The sequence below is a fragment of the Scleropages formosus genome, chromosome 18 (genome assembly GCF_900964775.1).
Source record: "Scleropages formosus chromosome 18, fSclFor1.1, whole genome shotgun sequence".
Classification (NCBI taxonomy): Eukaryota; Metazoa; Chordata; class Actinopteri; order Osteoglossiformes; family Osteoglossidae; genus Scleropages; species Scleropages formosus.
The window spans coordinates 13,729,939-13,752,447 of NC_041823.1; the positions used below are offsets into that span (position 1 = coordinate 13,729,939).

The 22,509-nt window shown below is 39.7% G+C and overlaps 1 protein-coding gene across 1 annotated transcript in view; it reads right to left on the reverse strand.

Moving 5' to 3' along the window:
- agmo (alkylglycerol monooxygenase) overlaps positions 1-21,267 on the reverse strand; it is a 34,709-nt gene extending 13,442 nt beyond the window's left edge. Inside the window, exons 1-8 of the mRNA XM_018740740.2 lie at positions 21,061-21,267; positions 17,794-17,924; positions 16,696-16,847; positions 3,602-3,705; positions 3,068-3,163; positions 1,572-1,638; positions 1,376-1,441; positions 765-844 (exon numbers count right to left, since the gene is read on the reverse strand). Of these exons, the coding sequence (XP_018596256.1) occupies positions 765-844; positions 1,376-1,441; positions 1,572-1,638; positions 3,068-3,163; positions 3,602-3,705; positions 16,696-16,847; positions 17,794-17,924; positions 21,061-21,183 (819 nt within the window). The 5' untranslated portion in view covers positions 21,184-21,267. The remainder of the gene's footprint in view (positions 1-764; positions 845-1,375; positions 1,442-1,571; positions 1,639-3,067; positions 3,164-3,601; positions 3,706-16,695; positions 16,848-17,793; positions 17,925-21,060) is intronic.
- Between the last annotated feature and the right edge of the window lie 1,242 nt (positions 21,268-22,509).

The following is a 22,509-nucleotide window of genomic DNA, read 5'->3' on the forward strand; positions in this document are numbered from 1 at the left end:
GGAGACAAAATTCACGCCTGGCAGGAGCTATCCCGTCCCTGGCCACGGGCCCTGGCTGGACACTGCAAATGGGAAAGTGACTCGGTCTCAAATGGAGTCTGTAAAGACTGCTTTACTGCATGGATAGTTGGCAGAATACACAATGGAGCAGACAGATACTTATACTATTGTTCATTTGCTGGTAAATCCAGATACAACATATAAAAGCCATCTCATTAAAAAAAAAAAAAAAAAGAAAAGCTGTATGAAGCCTGCCATTATGAAACATTACAAAAAAAGCAATGAAAAAAACAGTTACTGCAATTTAAACTACATTCGAATCCATTTTACTTTAATGCTAGGAATAAAGCCTATTTAGTCCTGGTTAATTCAGTGTCTCTTCTTGTGTATTTGTACATTTTTTCCATAGTTTTTAAGCTTTTTAACCGCTACCAAGAAGTTACCTAATCAAAAGTCTAATTAAAAGAGATTTCAGCATGTTCGGATTTGCTGTTCTTTGATTCCATCTGAAAAATATTTGGAAGCTGTTCTGAAAATGAACAATTTCAAGTGAAGTTAGACTTATTTGATGGATTGATAAAATATACAGAAAAGAAACGTGTACTCAGTCCCGCCATTCAACCTTTCCTGTTCATTTAATTTTAAAATGACTTCATTTAGTTTTAATCCCTTAGATCCCTTAGAAACATTCTGAAGACAGAAAGAGAATGTTCAAAAAATATTTGTAACACACACACACACACACACACACACTAAGAACCAACCTGGACCGAGAGGATTTCAAATGTGTTGATTGGGTGTGTGAGCCCATAGATGACCTTATCACTCTCTGGGGAAAATGTACCTTAAAAAGGAAATGTCAGTCAAATTCAGGAAATCTCAAGTTTTTTGTCATTCAAGAGAAGGACTCTGTTGTGTAATGACACCATAAATTAACAGAACTTGCCGTGAAGGCTGAAACTGCCATTTTTTTTTTTTTGTAAAGCCCAGGACATTACAGATTTCAGGGTCAAAAACTTTATTTTACAGCCACATTTATGTTTCACATAGCTTGGGAAGGTCTGGAGTGAGGTTGGATGAACAGTTTAGTAAAATGATGGAAATACAGCACAAATCACAAACTATACACTAATATGAATAGTAATAATTGTACATTGTTTTGGAGACAAATGTCATCTAAGTCAATAAAAGTAAATCTATGTAAACATAGTACTATGCCACTGAATAAGATACACAAATTCATAAACATTTAAATGTGTTCATGTCACATTACAAGCACATCCATAAGAAAGAAAAAAGACAAAAAAGAAAATATTGTCCTGCTCTTTTGCTTTGTGAATATATATGATAGTTTTATTTATAGAATAATACTCACCAAAGATTCGATCCCAAATAATTAGAGTTCCTCCATAATTCTTATCAATACAGTAAGGATTCCTTCCTGCAGTGAAAAAGAGTTACAGGGGACGTTCAATCATTTACATTCCCTTCACTGTAAATGGGAGGCATTAATCACTTTCCTCTTCTTTCCAGATACTTCTGTAGACACAAAGAAAGAAGGATGTTCTTACCATGGTGAACTCTGTGGTGGCTGGGGGTGTTTATGATCCACTCCAGTGGACCAAGATTTCCTACCAGCTGATGAGGGAAAAGTAGTAGTTTTATAAATAAAAAAACGGTTACTACTGTGCGACATAACCCTTATTCATTTTCAAACATTTAAAAACACAACAAAGTAAAAAAAAAAAAAGACAACTGTGCCCAAGATAGTAAAATGGGGCATCTTGGTACGCAGGTCCCAGAAATGGACATGCTGACAGTTACTGGTTCAGATCCCAGAAGGGGAATTTCTATTATACAGTCTTGGACAAAGGTACATAAACTGAACAGTTTCAATAAATGTCGAGTTATAAAATGTTGCTTTGTGTATGCTAAACAAATCCATTATGTAAATGGCAGGAACAGTATTTGTTAACTAGGAGGAAGACCAACGCAGAGGTGAAGGAAACACAAAGATATCTTCTGGGCTAGGCTATGATATTCTGAGATTTTTTTTTCCCCCCACTTTTATGAAAGAACAAGTTTTTTTTCTTGCATGAATCACTGTAGAAACTCATTTGACATTTAACAACTAGATTTTACATCCATTACAAAACCACATTTAACAGTTGCCTAAATTACATCCATTACTAAACCATATTTCATAAGTTATACTCGAAAAACTGCAATTTCACATTCATTCTCGCAACCATCCACGACTAAAACAGCCAACACATTTTGTAAACATGTGATTGAGAAGAATATGGTTATTATTATAGTAATTACTGTTTCATTAGTTTTTATGACTAAATTCTTCTGCATACAACTGAAAGGAAAGAAATGAACGAGATTATTCAAATTTGTTTGTCATCTTGTCATTACATAGTGACATTACAATACAAAAATACTGCATTAAAGGACCATTATCCTGGCTTCAGCATTTCTTTTCCTGGCAACACCTGCTTAGTTTGTTTGGGGAAGCCTGTTTGGAAAAAAAAAACACATTATGAACTGTTAATTACCGCCTGCTGTATTCAGCCTGCACAATATGCTGTCACTTTGAACAAAGAATCTGTGACAGAGCAGGCTGTCCCGGTGTGGCACGTAGTAAATCAAGAGGCCCTTAGTACGACTAAGAGAGAGCCGAGGTGTATAAAGTCTCGATGTCGAAGGCGAGCAGTTGTATGGCCCTTCTGTGTTTCCCGTTACGTTGCTTACAGTTTGGACCTGTAAATATTTTAAGTACCCGGCACAAGGACATTAAACTCTTTCACATGCACTGCATTTCTGTGGCTGCAACTTTGCCATCCAAGAAATTTGCGGGCCCAACGCCCTCTCTCCAGCAACACCGCCCTCACCCTGGAACGTTGGTGTGACACGATTCTCGGTGAAACGAGACTCCGTATAGACAGCGGAAGCCGACGTCGAAGTGAACGCTGTCCGGGTGGATGCGAAACGTGTGGCGAACACATTCGTTAAAAACAGCTCTATTTACAGGTGGAGCACCTCTCGGTGCACCTCTGTTTACCTCGGTGTGAATCCAGAATTGGTACAGGAGGTTGAACTGAATGTGAACTGCAAACACTGATGGAGGCACCGCCAAGGCCATCGGAAGGTAGAAAAGCTGGAAAAACAACCAAAAAAAAAGGGTTTAAGCAAACGTAAGAGACAGGTTTATGGTATGCCGACAGCATTTATAAAATCGAACCTTACACATTTTTAGGAACATATAGTATTTTTAAAGTTTTTAATATCCACTATTCCTTCCAGCTGTACCCATTTTCAACCACAACCTGTAGTCCTCTCTCTCTCTCTCTCTCTCACACACACACACACACACACACATCTGATTTTGTGCGATCATCCTTCTGTCTCTTAAAAAGTGCTTGTCTTCCTGGAATATACACTTTCACTTGACAAATCAGAGTACTGTATATCTGGGGAGGCTACTCAGTCAAATGGCATTCTGGGAAATGAAGTGCATGGTGAGTAGTGGGTGCCTTTTTCGCCAACACTCCCCTTGCTATATTACGACAGAGCCGTGAGTGACCAGTGCCCTCACCCATGATGACAGCTGCTGTGTCACAGACTGCCTCAGTGCAGTTGAGAGGTTGTAGTCTTCAGAGCTGTGATGCACCTGGTGGGCAGCCCAAAGGATGTTCACCTCTGTGTCGGGGTATGGAGATAAGAGGAACTGAACATTCGCGAACATGAAGCACTTATTGACCCCAGTTCACATTTCAATCAGGTTCCCTGCATTCACGTGAACTGTTTTTTTCCCCAAATATATTCAGAATTTGTCACTGAACCATATAAACTCGCCATTATCAGCAATAATTGGTAAAAAGCAGTGTTTAAACAAGTAGAAATATTATTTTCTATGAAAATAATATTAATGAAATGGTTGGGATGGGATGAAGAAATATTTCAGTTGCATATAAACTGTTTTAAGAGGCTTGCCTTTGAGACAGCTTTTAGTATAACTTCTAAGATATAAATACATAGCAGGCAATGAGAGGATAATTTAAAAGCATGTATTTACCTATAGCTGGCAAGCATACATGAATAGCCCTGAAATTTATATCCCTCCACTGCGTTGTGATATTTGCAACATTAATCTCTAAGCTGGTCTCCATATTAGTATCTGAAGGGCGAGGCTTGTTAAGTTTCACTGCACTCTCCATGCTGTTTCCGGACCACCAACTCTGTGTGCTTTGGCAAAGTGAGCCCCTTGGCTGCCTGAAAGGAGAATTAACCTTCAGCTCAGACCAAACCACAAAATCCATGTAGGTTATCTCACATGAAATGCTTTTTTTTTTTCCCCCTAAAGTTAATCATTCGAAAATTGGTCCAAGAAACGAAAAAAAAAAAAAAAAAAACAAAATCAACTCTAACACGCATTATGTCAATTTTGTCCCAATGTTTCTCCTTCAAAACGGAATTATTTCGACGAAGGCCAAACACAACACGGAGGTTATTTTTAAAATGTAGCAGTGGAAAACTGCTAGTGGAAACAAGCAATTATCTTTCCCATCAAAACGGAACTCCATTGTCATTATCTTTTTCCCTTACAATAATGTTTATAAGTCTGGAAACTGGCTGGCGGGTGCTGGGAGCCCTCTGCCATCGTATGTGCACTTCTAAAGGTGCAGGTGAAAGGCAGTCCAGTTCCAGAGCTTGGCAAGCGCGGGAGTTCTATCAAAACGCAGCAAAAGAAACGGAGCGAGCTCAACACGACACACCTGAACAAACAAGAATGCACACACACACACACACACACACACACACACACACACACACACATTTTCAGAACCGCTTGTCCCATACGGGGTCACGGGGAACCGGAGCCTACCCGGTAACACAGGGCGTAAGGGACACACCCAGGACGGGACGCCAGTCCGTCGCAAGGCACCCCAAGCGGGACTCGAACCCCAGACCCACCGGACAGCAGGACCGTGGTCCAACCCACTGCGCCACCGCACCCCCTCCTCAAACAAGAATGCTTCCATCCAAACAGCCGTAACATCGAGCTGTGGGGCTCCACTCATAAAAAAAAAGGGAAATACACTCATTTACCTTGAAAATGTCTTTGTGAGATATATGTAACATACTCCCTCTCGCACAGATATAAAACCATTGTATAATAATTCAGTAATCAATTATTATTGCCCCAACCCCGCTCGGGACAAGCGGTTTCAGACATTGTGTGTGTATTTATTATATATACAATAATATAAATAAAATAAAAAATGTAAATGTAGAAACCCTGAAAATACATTGACATCCAACAGCGGGTGTCATATGAAGCAACCTCCCATTCGAAAAATAAAGGGTCTTAATATTTTACGACCAGTCCTTTCCAGTAATTCTGGAAGGTCTTTTTATTCAGCCCAAACAGCAGCAGGGTATTTTTTTTTTGTGTTGCGTTAAATGTTTTGTTAATGAAACGATCAAAGAGGATGAGTCAGCGGGCAGCGACGCTTAAAGCATGCTACACATGCGACATAAGACAGTGGTCCTAACGATTTCTCGGAAAACTCGTAAACGAAAGAATCAGAATGGGTGGAAAGCAGTCTTGCCAATTTGTCTTCAGACGCATTGCAAATACAACTACTATTCATCCCTTCTGTGCGTTTTGAGGCCGGCGTCTTATTTAAGAGCAATACCGATCTTCTTTTATCTCTCCCTCATCTCCGCCGAAACAGTCACAACTGCGCCTCGGTGTCTTATTACCCCACGTACTGCATCCAGGGGCCGGTGTGTCTGCAAGCGAGAACACTGCCATTTAGCCAGTGAAAAGAACTTAAAATTCGCCTCCACCGCACTGCACTACCTCCATTCATCCAGGTTTTAAACAGTCATTCTAAATGGTCCTGAACATTAAATCAAGGTAATGGTTTGGACCACGCGCCCTACAGTTACCAGCTACTCCTGGATAATTTCCTAGTGACCTATTCTCAGAGTAGTTCCATGTAAATTATTCATAAATGCCCACAGTCTATTCAAAATGCATTCAAAATATCAATCTTCCTTCAAAGTCTGCATGCTAAATAGATATTACTCACATATTACTCAAAAGCCCAGATTATTTGCATAGTCTGAGCACTGGGGATTTACTGCCTTATGAAACTAGCTGGATTTATTTTTTTGAACGCAATCTGGAACAGAAACCATACACTGAGTTTATATTTACAGTTGAAGGGCAGTTCTGCTTGTTCTATATATGCTCTTTAATCAAACGGAAATAACTCGGTGCATTACTTCGCTTTAGGACAGGGTATGACATGAATGATTTCTGAGCGTGCAGGATATGTCCAGTACTCTATTTCCTTCTGTGTTATTTGGTGGTTCTCTTTTGATTAGATGGAGACTGGAATGGCATCTTTGAATGCTGGTGGTTTGACCCATGATTACACTCGGCTAAGAGAAAACCGTCAGACCAGGCCAGGACAGATCTTCTCGAAAGCTACATATCAAGTTTTGCAAACTGACACTTGATTCTGAAAACTCCAAAGGGTTCATGTTGGGTTAATTTTGAAAATAAATTTAAGCCAGGTTTTCACTTGAAATGAGACACTACAGATATATCTGCAGAGGTCTCTTTGTTAATGCAAAACGAGACTATCTAAAAATACAATTAAATAAATAATCAACATAATTTTTTTCCATCAACTGTTGACTGAAAGAATTCCTGAAGCACTATGTCATTCAAAATAAAACTCAAAAAGAAAAAAAAAAAAAATCTCTAAAAGGTCTGAACCTTCAATCAGGAATTTTAAAAATGGGAGAAAGCCATCTTTGTCATCTGGTATGCCTTTGAGGTCAAAGATTTGATATAAAGTTTAAAAAGTCTGAAAAGACTATATTTAATCTCAAAGATGTTTATGTGTACTTTTATACTTCCGTCAAATGTCATGCATGAATGAAATAACTGCCCTGTAAAAAAAAAAAAAAAAAAAAAGGCACTTCAGTCAGATAATTCAACCATTGTTCATTTCTATAATTCCTCTTTCCTTTTTCTGGACAGCAAGGCACAAGATTGATGCAGGGTGTCAGTGGTAGGAAGCTTGAGCTGCTAGGCCTTGCTGCGTGCCGTGTCCTCCTCCTCCAGCCCGGCAGGACGCCGCATAGTTTGGCAGCCGGCGCTCAGATGGGAAGCTCCTTAATGGTGAGAACCCCCGCCACTGAAACCCGTTCCCACAAAGGAGGAGTGCTCAGGTTCGCGCTGCTTTCCGTAAAGAGTATCACAGTGCATCTCCCGCCGCCCTGCACAACCGTAAAGGCACTCGCTTTTACCATTTCATATTCTTTGTGTCTCGAAATCCTGATATTGATGACTAAAATGCTGATAACGGAAAGAGATGGTGTGTTGAAACACTATACGCTATGAATAAGATTACAGTTAAAAAAAAATGTACACTAAAAAAAAAAAAATTACCACCTAATTTTTACCAAATGCTCAGTTTTAACAGTGTGAAAGCAAAAGGGTCAAATTAATGTGTAATGTGTACATCAAAGGGCATATAATGGTTAGAATTATAAATTGCACTGAAAACAAAGTGCACCACCTGAATCTCAACAAGAAAAATGAAAGCGGGGGGCAGACAGTGGCACAGCGGGTTTGGCCTGTGCCTGCTCCCTGGTGGGTTTGGGGTTCAAGTCCCACTTGGAGTGCCTTGTGACAGACTGGCATCCCATCCTGGGTGTGTCCCCTCCAGCCCCACGCCCTATGCCGCTGGGTTAGGCTCCGGCTTGCCGCAACCCCGCTTGGGACAAGCAGCTTCAGTCAATGTGTGTGTGTGAAAATTCATGGGGTTTCCTCACTTTTGGTAAAAGTACTTTTACTTCGGAAATTCTAAATTTTTTTTAGGGGCACTGATGGCACCAGTGACATGCAATCATTAGTAACATAAGGGCAACACAAATAGAGCAGTGAAAAAACATTGGAACCCAATGGCTCTTTTCTGGCACCACTTATTAAAAATGTGCATTTACACATGGAACTGAATGTGGGCCAGCAGATACCGTAGGCTTTTCCAGACCAACAGAGGCAGTTAAACTGATTGATTCATTTTGAAATTGGGAGGCATAGGCAAAATTAAAACCACCAGTCAAATAAGCCGTTCTAACCGATGAAAAATGTAAACCTGCTGCATGCATTACAGGTATCTTGTCCTTGAAACATAATACATCTTCATACAAAAAGGTACTGAAAAAAAATTATACGAAAAGATGTTTGGTATAGAAATCAACAGCTCTACTCTAAGTGAAATCTAATCTAGGCTCAACTGGAAAGAGGTATAGCACAAGTCAGAATACACCAAAGCAGCCAAACTAAAACCAGGCCTAACCATGCTGAAGTTCATTCATGGAGCCCTCCGTCGAGTCAAGGACCAGCAAACCGCTGAGGGATCAGACACTTTGTTACTCGTATTATCAGCTGGGTGTTGACACACTTGATATTTGGATTGGTCGTCACACGTGAGGCCAAGAAAAACAGCAGCTGCACCTCACAACCCTGGACAGGCCATTCAGTGTCATTGTAATAAACCCAGCGGTGTCCCTCAGACACTGCCACAGAGAGTGACTTTGCACGAGCACCAAGCACCTCGTCGATATAACGGGACTTTCGCTGTCTGCATCCACAGCGCAGCATCTTGTGGGTCTCTGACAGAAAGAACTGTCACAGTATCCAAAGAATTAGGTTAAGACATAGTAAGGATCTTATATATTCAGTATTAAAAGTAACCTCACAGACTCGTTTACATTTGACAAATTACATTGGAAAGTGAGCATTTGGTACATGTTAAATATCTTAAAATCCTAAGTTTAACACATGTATTCATGTGAGAATGTTTATTTTTTCCCCACTACAGTAAATGTACAGAGCCAGATTTTCTGCAATATGGTATATTATGAATTTACCACAATTATATGATAAGCAGAACTTTAAGATCAACACATTCTGACACAGTATTTGAAATACATTACTTTAAAACACAGATTTAAACGATGACATTTCTAATGTGGTAAAGCCTTTGATGCCTGGATGCTGGTGAATGGAAACGAATGCATGGCATGTACTCAACAGGGCTGGTCTATAGCAACGTTGTTTGAATGACTGCTTGTAAAAAAGTTTCAATAATCATTTTTACAAAATACAATATTTCTACTAATTTAACACTGAATTTACCCAAAATTTCTAAACAATAAGATTTCATACACCCCAGAAACTGGAAAATTAAAGCAAAATGTAAAAGACTGAAGTAAAAAGAAAGTTACCGTTTTGATCATTTTTAATTGCAGAATTAGAGAAATTGTACTCTATACTTGTACATCGTTCAAGACAATCTATGACTCTATGACCGTCCAGTGTGTCTAACATCTTTCTACCACTAAAACAGAAGAACGTTTCTCCATATATTTTCAGTGTATACCTTTCATTGCTGGAAATGCCGTGCGTTGCTCTCTGTTTTTTGCAGTACACAAGAACACATTGCCGATTTTCTTTCCTATTGTGTTTACTCTTTGTTTCATTTTTTTAAAATGTATTCAGGATAACTTTTCTACAACTGCTTTTTTTCTGAAACTACAATGACTCTGGAACCTTGGTAATATTACTCTACCAAAGTGATTATGGGGTTTGAGGAAAGCAAAAAAATGAGGCTGCATGTAGTACTATATTTTGTTAATTACATGTATTAATTTCCTGTTACCAATAAACAAAATGGTGACAACTGCACCTGCAAAAGCTTTAAGATACTGATTAGAAAAGGCGCAAAGCAGTACTTCCACCCTAATCCTATGGGTATACTCATGCATCAAATAAGCAGGAGCCTGAGAAACAGCTACTGGCACTGGGACTGAAAGCAGAAACCAAACAGTGGATCTCAAGTTCCACAAGACTCATGAGTCTCAACTCCCACCTCAGAGTGCACTAAACGGGACGGGGGACCAGGACAGAGCTCATCTACGCTAAACAGAGCACACGAGGGCAGTAGAATCCCAGCCTGTGGGAGCACTGGCATGGGGGTGAGATCACTGCACTCCTGGCGCCGCCAGATCACACGGGCCCCGCTTGGTCTGATGGAGCCGAGGCGGACAGTTGGCCATTGTTGATATTATTGCAGGGTCCCAGCGGCACGCCTCCGCTGAGCAGTGCTGAGCCTCCACATCCTGACCGGTCTGATTCTTTTGTACGCCCTCCAACCTGCACGGCCAGGAACTTCCAGTCAGGGCAAAGATTTATGAAGCCCCCGCGGTCGGGGGTTAACGCCGGCACGTCGGCAGAGGATTTCTTCTTAAAACAATAACATCCCAGCCGCGTGTCCGCGGGGACCGCTTCAGAGCAGGACTGACGTGATATGTTTGTCTCAACCACAGCTATCCACAGGACCGCCAGTCAACAAGGTCTGCCCCTGCAATGTATGCAAATCCTCTCAGCTCAGTCAGTCTGGATAACTAGGTCCTCTTCACAAAGGTACAGTTCAACCGCTCCCCAACACAGCTTTGGCCAGGCAATCCAGAGAAATGGTAAAGGTGATGACCTCATGCTGTGGCATACTGGAGGAACAGCTTTAGCTTCCAATAAGGCTAGTGGCCTACAGAGAACACTAACAATCTCTGTAGCCTTGATTGTTCTCGGTCAGAGGTCAGTACAAGAAACATGCTGGCTTGATGACAGTGGAGCTTCATAGATATACTCCAAATCTGAAGCTAATTTGTTAATTAGGTGATAAATTAACAATAGGGAAAGTGTACAACTCAGAAGATGGATTCTGCCTTCAGTGCCCTTTACGTTTTAGCGTTTGTAACATTTAACAGCAGTAGGAGGTAATAAGAAAATGCAAAACCAGATCTTCTCTGCTCACAAAAAGGTTTCAAAAGAAGATCAAACAATTTAATGAGGCGAGTACAATCTGTATAACTCTGATTTAAATTATTTATTATGGATTCAGATTGTCTCTGATAATAACTGAAAGCCAAATGCAAAGCACCAAGAAAGTGCAAATACCGTTCCTCTCAGCTGTATGTTACTCCACATCTTGATACCACCCTAACAGGAGGGGAACGAAATGGACTCATACATCTAACCTACCAGTGTACTGGTCTCTGCATATTTCAATTCAATTCAATTAATTTTTATAGATCGCTCTTTTGACACAGAGTACTTGAACACAGGTACAGAGTAAAGGAACAAATACATTAGACAAGAAAGCAAAATAAAGTACAGAACTAGCGTAATACATTATCATAACGTATCGTAACATTAGCATATACATTAATATGTAATGCAACGTAAAGTATCGTAACACTAGCATATATATTAATGCTTTTATAAAGCTATAAGTATGTCTACTGGCCATAGAGAAAAGGAACAAAAAACTCCCAACTGAAAGTCAAGGGAGAAAAAACCGCTGAAGGTCCAAATGCCAATGGCTGCCCACCCCTCTTGGACAATCCAGATTAAATAGGACTTCTAAATCAGATTACAGGTAACAATGGAATTGTTGCTGTGTGGTATTTACAAGCTCTTAAAGTTTCAAATTCTGCCTGTCCCTGAGCCCCCAGAATAAAGCCAAAGAACAGTAACACACTAACAGTAACATTACAAAAGGACAAGTCACATTAAGGCTGCACTGGAGTTCACACAATATTCTTGAGGGACATTCTCAACCCTTCTAACCCACTCCATTCTGCAGACCTTTTGCCTGCATGTTACACCTTTCAGCTCTTCACCCCACTTCACATCAATCTACCATGCTGTTTAAAAATCCTGTGGCAAAGCATGCCACCAAGGCACCTACAATCCTTCGGGAGAATTCCTTCCTCAATTGCCCATATAAGACGAAAGCGTTCAGAAATGTGGCTATCCCCACACTGACTTAAAATGTTAGGCCAGCATAGCACAGAGTGATATTCATTGAAACATCTTTGTGTTTTGGCACTTTAACTGGACATCATCCCTTTGAATTACACAATAAACTGGTGGTGGCTACACAGTTCTTTAACCTTGGGGCTTTCTTAATTAGTCCAATTAAACAGAAACACCAGTGTTTGCAACCTTGTAAATCTTTATCACAAACAGGACCAAGGATCAGATTTACTTTAATGCTAAAAACACAGAACAAGAGGGTGCACCCTAAAAGAAACCTTCCTAAGTCCATCGCCAGAGGGACAATTTGTTATGAGTACTGAAAATGGACCTGAGGTTTTGAAAATTAAGTTGAAAATTGCCGTTCCATCAAACAGGACATCAAATAGAACACTGCTGTTCCAAAAAAATTCCACAACTCTCCAATTCCTGCCATATACAACCAAAAGGAACTGACCTTCTTCTACCTGCATCTCTGCTGCAAGGCTACAGTTCAATAGCGGTTTTAACTTAAGAAAAGACATAGTTTAGTATTAAAGACAATAATGTCAGATCAAAAGGTTGGAGTTCAACAATAAATGAGTAACAACTAAAACCATACACTGTCGCTATATTGACAGATCACCAATTGCTGATCACACATGGTACTGTTAGGGTATAAATTAAACAAATCTGTGTGTGTGTGTGTGTGTGTGTGTGTAAAACTTCTATATACGTTAAAAGAATTGGATGGATGTATGAATGTTTTGTGGTTTCTACATTTCATATTTTATACTTTGCTCTTCCCACAGCTCTTTGTGAAATGTGCAGTGGAAAAAGCAGGCAACCCTGTTAAAAGGAACAAAGGAAGGGGTCACTTCCCTCTCGTAAAGAGTCATTAGCATCTCTTCAAATTCTGCCAAAGCTTTGCCCAGCTGAGAATCTATGCAGAATGCAGAAGGTAGTCTGCAGGCGGCACACAGTAGGGATTTGAAATGCTGATGGATCAGGCAAAAGCCCAGAGATCCCAGAAATTGCTGGAAAATGACAACGGATTTGGAAAAAATGCAGTGCTTGACATAACAGTCACTGACACTGGAAAAGCAAGACTTTATTTTCTTCTAAGCCCTCAAATAGGCAGACCTGCTACTGCGACATACACACACACGTGACTGAAACAGAAGGACTAAGGGACAGTCTGAGAGATGGATGGACAGGCAGAGACAGATAGTAAAACAAGCTTGAACTTAAGAATCCTACAGTTGATAGTTGGTACAAATAAACCTAACTGAGCAAAGCGCACGCACAGTTTTACAAACATTTGATTCATGTATATTTTTAACCACTTACATAAAGCATTAAACCTTAAGCTGTGCAAGTGTGGAAGCCCATGCTTTTTCATTTCTCTCACATATAATGGTTTTTACAAACATAAAAAGGGCTCATGTTGCACCTTGTATGCAGCACCATTATACAACGTCCAATTGCACAATAGCACATTACGCAAGACCATGACATTTCTCCCACTACACAAAGCTCTCCGACTGGGAAATGAAAGGCTGAAGGCTATGAGCTTATGATGAATCTTCTATGTGTGTCGCTTCCTGAGTTCCCTCGCCTCAGCTAAGGGCTAAAGCCCATTTCTCTCCAATAAAGATGGCCTCAATAAAGGAAAGGCAGACTTTTCACTTTTTAAAGCGCTCTGCTTACATAATGCTTCGTAGTTTCCATTTTTTAATGATCAGTACTTTCTTTCAAGTATATGACTTAAGGGAGGAAAATATGGAACAGCGGTGAGAAGCAAAAAATATAGTGAAACAGCTTTCATATCATAGTGGTGCTAATTAGAGATCAAACATTTGGTCTTATAAAAGAGAATGCCTGTTTGTTTTTAGCATTTGTGCTTTCAGTTCTTGAAATTATATCTACATTTACATGACCTCGCTTGAACTGGATTGCAAGATCTTTCCTTCAAGGAGTTATGGAAATCAGATCCAGGTTTCACTTCGCGTAATTTCCTCACATTTGAAATTTGTACCAACCATAAGTCAAAATATTTGTACAACTACAGTACTGATCTGTACAATGACCACTTCTACTTAATTGAGTCAATTTATTTGGCACCCGGCTCCCTCCAGTGCTACAACGCATAGATTATCATAGCTATACTGTTGCAGTTCCCAGGCAACAAAGTTCCCAAATGTATTTTAAAGGATATTGGGGTTTTAAAAGTGTCATGTTGTTACTATATTTACCTTGACGCTGACAGTATTGCCTTTTTAAATTACTGCATGCAGATAAAACAAGAGCAGTAAAATCTTTAACTGAATGCTTCCAGATTATTTATCCCGTATCATATCATGAATCATGCCCTTGAAATACTTAGAAAGAACACAATGGTAACTACCAGGTGACTTGACAATATTCCTGCATAAACTGGATTAGGCTGTAACAATATTCTTACAGCCTAACTCAGTCTGACATGCTGTACACTCAACACCAAATACTAGCATTATTTCACCATCTTTACATTTCTGCATCTGATTCGGAAAAACAGTCTTTACAAATGATATTTTAGTACTGTTTTATTGATTCTGAGATTAAAACTATTATATTCTTTATAGAGCTATGTGTCCTGTTACTCTGTAACCTTCCCCCAAAGGGCAAGGAAAAAATGTTTAAATTGTCAAACACTGGCTTGGTATTTTTCTGTTTTTCAGTTCTTTCTGGACAACCTCTGGTAAACACTTTGTGACAATATTTTTGACTAAATGTGCTATATTTCAGAAATTAAAATGAAAAACTGAAATGAACTGAGGACTGAAGTGACCACTACTGAGTTACGTGGACTGCCTTCAGAGGGAAAAGTCCACTGGCAGGAGGACCGCAGAATCACATATGACCCAGTTTTCAATAAAACAAGCTCTGGACAGAGTTTCAAATGAAAGCAACTGGAAAGCTTTAAATTATATCACATTAAACATCAAATGAGAAACTTAAGAGTGGAAATTATGATTATCTAAACACTGGGCTGTCCATGGGACTTTGATAAATTCTGACTTTGCAAAAGTAAAATGCTACTGCACAGATTTGCCTTTGCACTTTATATAACAAATGCTGTTATGTATGAGGCAGAAACAACACGAAGTACACTTAGGCCTCAATAAACACCATCCTTAACCCCTAGAATCTGATATGATGACTTCAGATAAGGGTGTTTTGGCCCATCCCATTGAGTGCTACAGCAATGACAGACTTCATGCTGAGAAAGTATACATATTGAGTAATCTGTATTCAGCATTTTATTGCCAAATGCTGCAGCACAGAAATTACCTTGCTCTGGAACTTGTTGTGGTGGTGCTGGTGGTAAGGTTGTTGTGATCTAACATTACAAATGAATACAACGAACTTTAATCCTGAAACCTTTAATCCTGAAATATTTCAGAAAGAAAAATATGGCTACCTAAGACTGCCAAGCTCTGCCTGGAGAAAAGGAAAAAAAAATCCACATGAGAATAGGCTCAGATGCAGATGTCATACAGCACACTGCATGACACATCAAGCAAAAACCTGCAACTGCAGATGAATCCTTTGAATTCCCAACAACACTTTTATTTCAGAACATAAATTCCCACTATCTGGACTTCAGCGCTGACTGGTCTCTTAGCTCTCAGGATAGCAGTAACAGAGACCAGAGGGAGAACACTCTGAGGCTGCGGACATACAACACCCCACTGCTACAGTATCATTACCATTTACGCTATTTACAGCTTCCTCATAGAAAGGGCCAGGTAGGAGAACCTGCTTTATAAAACAGGACACCCAAACATCTGGTCTTCTTAGAAACATCTCCAACAAGATCGTAACTTATTGTTTCCTTTGGAAGTTCAAAAAAATGCCTTCATACAGCATCTTGACAGATATTCTGCATATAGAAGTCATGAAAGAATCTCTTACAGTGACTATGATTCAGAGGAGTCAAAACAAAAAAACATGCAGGTTATGCATTAAAGGGATTTATTTTAAAATCTGAAAAGAACTCAAAACCTGATATGAAATTTTTGTCTCTAAATACATTACGTGGCCTTATTTGAAAATGGAATGTATGAGGTTTAGTACAGTAATATTCTGGTGTGAGTACATACACACATACAAATATTTATACCAAGATATTACTTATGCTATTATAAGATAAGACATTACATTAAAAGATTCAAGCCAATTTATTTATGTACTGACAATTGTAAATGATATTTTGTTTTCATAATTTGGGTTAAATTATTAATGCAGCTTTAGATTTTGTAAATCACTTCCAATTTAGCGGTTAGCAATAAAGAGAACAGTCCTAAGGGCATTTAACGTGACAATATTTTATAAATTCTTTTTTTCCTGAACGATTTTATCAGAAATCATTCAAAATTGTAACTAAAAATACTGCAACCAGTCCAATTATAATGCTGCAGGTAGGGTCAATCACAGAACGTTAACAATCAGGTGAGATTTTTCTGTATAGTCTGAATTACGGATGAATATTTTTAATGGAACGATAAAGCTGCTACTCTTTAACAAGTCATGATGTCTGAGAGAACAGCCTACAAAAAGAGTTGGTTGGGCTTCCGTACATACCACTTTGTTTGAGTTTTCACTTCAGCCTGTCCCAAATCTGCTAATATCTGGATTAGTTCCAATGGTTCTGTTTAATCGTGCACCGTGTCTCTGAAGTTGAGTAGTCCGAGTCATCTTCTGAAATAAAGTTTAGAACTTTATGGGGTTTCAATGAAGTGCCGCACAAAATTACATACCATGGGAAAGACGATGGAGCCAGTAGTATCCCAGGTCCACACCCAGGAAGGTCAGCCACCAGGTCCAGGGAGAATCCCATGGAAGCTCCACTAGTCGGTAGTTGTTCCAGACATACACATAGCAGGACAGTTCTAAGCCCCGTGCAAAGAGACTGAAAAATATTTAAAAAATTTTAGTTTCACTGACCATGAACCTTGTGATTTATTTCTATGGCTTTAAAAGTATGACAGTGTTACATCCTCAAACTGTATCTTTCAAACAAAGAAGTGAAACAAGCAATAGGAATGATATTGTTTGGAATGCTAGGATGGGACTTGTACTCTGCTAAACACATCTTAAGTTTGTAAGCTAGAAAGCAGTTTATAAGCAGTCGAAAATACTGATAGTCAAAAAGTGACTCTTACTAAGAAGAGACATCTTGTGCCAGATGTGAACTGAATAACCGCAGTTTCTTTAAAAACGTTTCTTAAATACACGAGTGAAGGTGTCTGAAATGGAACCAGTCTATGAAAAAGTACCGTTCCAGGTCCCAGTAGAGGGACGAAATGAATTGCTGAAACAGACACAAAGACTGTGAATGTATGATACAGAACTGATAGATGCAGCTGATTTTAAAAAATAGCTTTTCAGAAACAACCTAAAAAAAATGTACCATAGGCTCACCTATCTAGAAAACACAGATGCAGCACTGGGTTTTAATATCTTGATTTTTTTCCCTTGAAATATTTCCTTGCGCAGCAGTAGAATGATGAGCAAATGCAGTCCATATTTGTCGCAGACTCTCTGCTGGTGCTCCGTGTTTTAAATCACTGGCAAACTTAAACAGGGCTGTCAACTAGCCGGACATCCTCCACACTGGACTGCGATTACTCATCCCTGACTGCTGTTATCAGTGGCCTACCCACATTCTACAGCCTACAATAATTCAGAGAGCGTCGTTTATGGGTGCAACAGATGGTCCAGTGACACGTTGCAGCTGCTACTGTTAACCTGAGTTCACACTGTCGCACTGCTCAGTACATGGTCCACAATGTGTGAGTTCTTTGTGTTATGATTCCCTTACTAACTGCTCCAGCTCTTCAGCTGAGCTCACTTACTTTGAGAGTCGGGACATTACGCCAGCGGACAGAGAAGTAATTCCATCATTGATCCGGATTACTAAGCTTCCGGTCTTGGCCCAGCCAATCAGCAGCTCCGACAGCATCAGCATCATGAAAAATGGAGTGGCCTATTCAAAGCAGGCAACACAAAGCAAATTAAAAACTCATCAACCAGGAGGAACGGGAACGCTTCCCACTGCCATTTTTCAAGGCAAGTCTTACAGTTACTATAAAATACAGGGTAGCCACAACTGTTTGACTTGGAATAAACGCGAGATTAAATATAAATGGGTGCTTTCAGGTCCTGTGATGTATGGAGGTGCCCTTGACGTTCTAAATGGGAAGAAACACAGAATGTTACATATCATTTCTCCCACAGGATTCACTTCTGCTTCTGGCAAAGAAAACAACTGCTGTGGTCAAGCTTCAGAACTGGAAATAAAACACTGAATTTAAACTAGCAGTGTATGACATTAGTTTTATTTTTCACCTACCTGTGTGCCCTGGTTGGATTCCAACTACAGATATCTGAACTCATTTTGCTTGTTTGCAGGTTTGCACTCTTCCTCATTTAAATGCTTTACAGGCATATTTCATTTATCCAATCATTTCTTCAGTGTCAATAAGAACTTTCCCAATGAAGAATCGTGGTGATCCTGAGCCTATCCCAGAAACACAGGGGATAAGGCAGCTTACACCCTGGACAGGACACCAGTTCACAGGCAATGAAAATTTTTTAATTTTTACACCAAATCCATGTATATACTATGGAATAAACCTATCACTGATTCAAACTATATTCTGAAACCTTAACCTCACTTCAAGATCGTGATGGAATATACTGTAGCTGTAAGCAGAATATGAACCTGAAAAGAAAATGCACAAGCAGAGCAGGTAGTTCCTCCAACTGGGGCAAGAAGAACTTGAAGTAATTACTGTCACATATAGTGTATGAAGACTGCCAGAGCAATTACGGAAAAAGCTACTTGAAGGTTGATACTGGTAACAACAGCTCTACAACAACAAAGGCTTGTGTTTGGAAGCATCACATAAAAATACATTCCGGATTATGTTTTTAGACTAGAGAAATAGAGAAGTTACTTTAAAAATTCTGATTTTCTTTATTTCACCTTTTTTTCCCCCAAAAATGAACTGTCATATTCTTTCACAGTACCACTAACCATAACCAATCTTGGGAAAAATCATGGTCAAGCAAAAATGTCAGGATACATTTAATATTAAATGCTTGCTCTCGCTTGTGTTTGAACGTTACATTATACCATCCACCGCTATGATTTTTCAGTACTTATTATTCTGTGAAACTACAAACTGGCTATTCAATAAACACATATCCCTTTTCACATGAAAGGAATGAACCATTTTCTTTTTTACAGCTTTTAAAAAGTTATTGCGGATAATTCCTCACCATTTATAATTAAACTGAACTTTTCCCAGCATTTGTTTAAGCAGCACAATTTTTTCCTCCAAACAAAAAACAAAGGAAAACAAGTATTACTGAAACAGTAACATACTTTGGCTGGTGGAAATTGTCAGCAGGCTCTTAAATGACTTTATATAAAGCTCTGTTTTTTGGACCGTGATCTTGCCGGGCAAATGACAACATTTGTACAGCAGATGTTTTTGTTTTCTTCTGTAGTGGATTTTTAACAGGTTGAGGGAACTTGCGATGACTTTTACAGTCAGCAAAAGCACAGATTACTTTTCACAGAGACACTGTCACTTTACTTCGAGCTGCCTTCTTAGGTGAACTATGGTAATAAGAAAACGGGAGATTAATCATTTGAAAGTGTCTATGTACAAATGACACAGGCATGCTCAGAATGACAAGATAGAAACAAACATACACAAAAACTTTTTATTAATAACTCAGACACCATCCTATGATGCAACTACATAAACATTAATGAAAAAACAAGGTACAAACTTCCAGAATTTATTATATAATCCGCAGACTATTATTTGCTGGGTTAAAAAAGAATCAGAAAAAGATTAGTTGACAAAATACAGACAGATATGTACAATACAACATTAAACGAAGCTGTTTAATTAAAACTGGAGCAGTTGCTGAAAATCCTGCATGGGTTGAATTAGAGCTACAATAAAAGGAAGACACTAAACAGTGCCGCACTTCATTTAATGTTTCTTTCTCACGTGTTTATAGCAGCCCGTTAAAATGTGAGCTGTTTACTTTAAATAACAAACATGTGTTGAAATGTAGTAGTTGAGGCCAAATTCTGAAGTAGGAGCAATAAGTGAAGTATCGGTGTTTGAAAGTGAACTCAGCATTTAAGCACAGGATACATTCTGCATTCACATCCATGGTTCAGGGGAGCCACACTCATCTGTAAGCGTGACGCAGCTGAAAACCCACAGAGCTCGGAAATGAATGCCAAATTGTGATTGTTTCCCCCCTTCTTTTCAACAGCTAAATGAGCTCACTTGGATGTTTCCTTTACGAGAATAAATCTTCAAGACTTCGGATCATTTCTGCACCCTGTTCCAATAACGTTAAGTCTCTGGACTTATCTTACATATTCGAAAGGGAAACACGAGGCAACGTGTCAGGGCAATGAAGTGGGAGTCCTCCGTTCAGGTGGCGACGACAGGCCCCAATTGGGCTCCATTAATAAAACTGCACACGCGGTGTTTCATTTTCGCCGAGGAAAAAGGCCGCTTTCACTCCACTATCGCTGTTAACACACGCAGGTGGGAGCCCCTCCCCCCCCCGCCCCTTCTCCTTCCCGTCGGGTCCGCGCGGGCGGGCGCGCGAGGAGCGTGTTCCAGCGGACTCGTCACGAGCTGATTGACATTCTGGAACCTTTCCAAGGACGCGCCTCGAAGCTCCAACCGTGGCCGCGCGCCACGGCATTGTTGTAACGGGCGTGTCACGAGCCCACGAAACACTATGTGAGTTTTTACAATGGCGACTCAGCAGCTGGTCTGATAAATCTTCATTCGACGAGAGTTTACGGACAGATTAAACTATATTTATAGCATGCTTCACGTCTTTGTCAGTGCGCGGCTGTAGTATCTGCGCCGGTAATGAAATTGGAACTGTCGCCGTGACCTGTCCCCGGGACTCGAGAAGAGCAAACATTTATTATATGTTTATAAAGCTAAACAGAGTGCAGAGCTGCGTTCGCTGTCAGTGCTTATCATATTCATACGTTTACGTGAGACTCCGAAAGCTGAACCGTTCTCTCTTGAGGAGAAAAAGACCCGGCCCCCAATCCGACACCTCACCTTCTCCACGTACTCGGGCACGTCCTCGTCGCGCGCGAACGACGTCTCGTTGGGACCGAGGAGGTAGAGCATCATCCGAAAGCCCTGGTCCAGGGACAGAGCGTGAGCGTCGGCACGCGCCATCGCCGCGGGCGACACGAGCTACTGCGAGCCTGCGGACAAGTTGAGCACGAACTCCACCAATATGGCCACCTGGCTGCACGAGCGGACTTTATCCCCATTAGCACATATTACTCGACGTGAGGTCAAACATCCCAAGATAACTGAGAGCGCACTCTGAACTTCACCAAACACGACTCATATACTTATTTATTTCGAAAGACAACATTAAATTAAGCGTATTTCTGTTATTTAAAAATATTTTTGAACTGTGACTCAGTGTGAGCTTTTTGAAACCACCTCGTGTGGAGCTTTCAGAAGTTAACAGTTAGCGTGTGTAACTTGAATTACCGTCTGTTGTCTTTTCTAAACTATTTCTACATGTTGGGTATGAAGTATTTTGATTTTAACAGAAATATAAACGTTTAACATTGTGGTTTTGCAATGCAGGTCTTGAAAAATTGCTGAGATTGACACATGGATGGAGCCATTGACCTAAAGCGAGCCTCTGTCCTCCTGTCACTTTCTATTTCTGGAAAAAATTACAAGTACAGTAGTGACCATTAAGGATTACTTTCAGTGGCATGATATTAAGTACAGTTATTTTTTAATCACTTTTCTTTTAAACTGTCTGAACAACACAGAGTAAGTACTTTCATAGTACATCCTATTCTCAAAGAATCTTATTTATAGATGTTTTGGGATTTTTTTTTTTTGGTAATACAGAAGAGCTGTGTTTTGGACACTGCCCAACATCTACAAAACTAAGAAATTTACTAGAGTAAAGGCATATTTATTGTGAACATTTACTTTTCTCTTGTTAAGATGTTACAACGTTTCAAATTAGTCCTAGATATTTAATAGGCTAATATTTACATTTACATTTATTCACTTAGCAGACACTTTTCTCCAAAGCGACTTCCAACGAACTCTATGTAGTGTTATTAGCCCACACAACTTATTCACCGTGGTGACTTACACTGCTAGATACACTACTTACAAGGGGTCACTCATCCATACATCAGTGAAACACACTCTCTCTGTCACTCACACACTATAATTTAATAATTTAATAAACTAACATTTAGAAGATAGCCTCTTTAACATCACTGCATAAATAGTATTTATACATTATAGAAATTGCAGGTCTCCACCAGCTGTGACGGGTCAACTGGTCTCTGGGTGTTGTCATTTGGTGTACATTACCTATCAGTGCCTAGGCAACTGTTCAAGATCACACAAAATCTTTTCCTTCTGTTTTTTCAAGGCCAAGTGTGGAAAAGCATTTAGTTTGCTGTGTTGTTTTTGGCCTGGCCTCATTACAGCAATATTACCTTTCCTGCAAAAGGA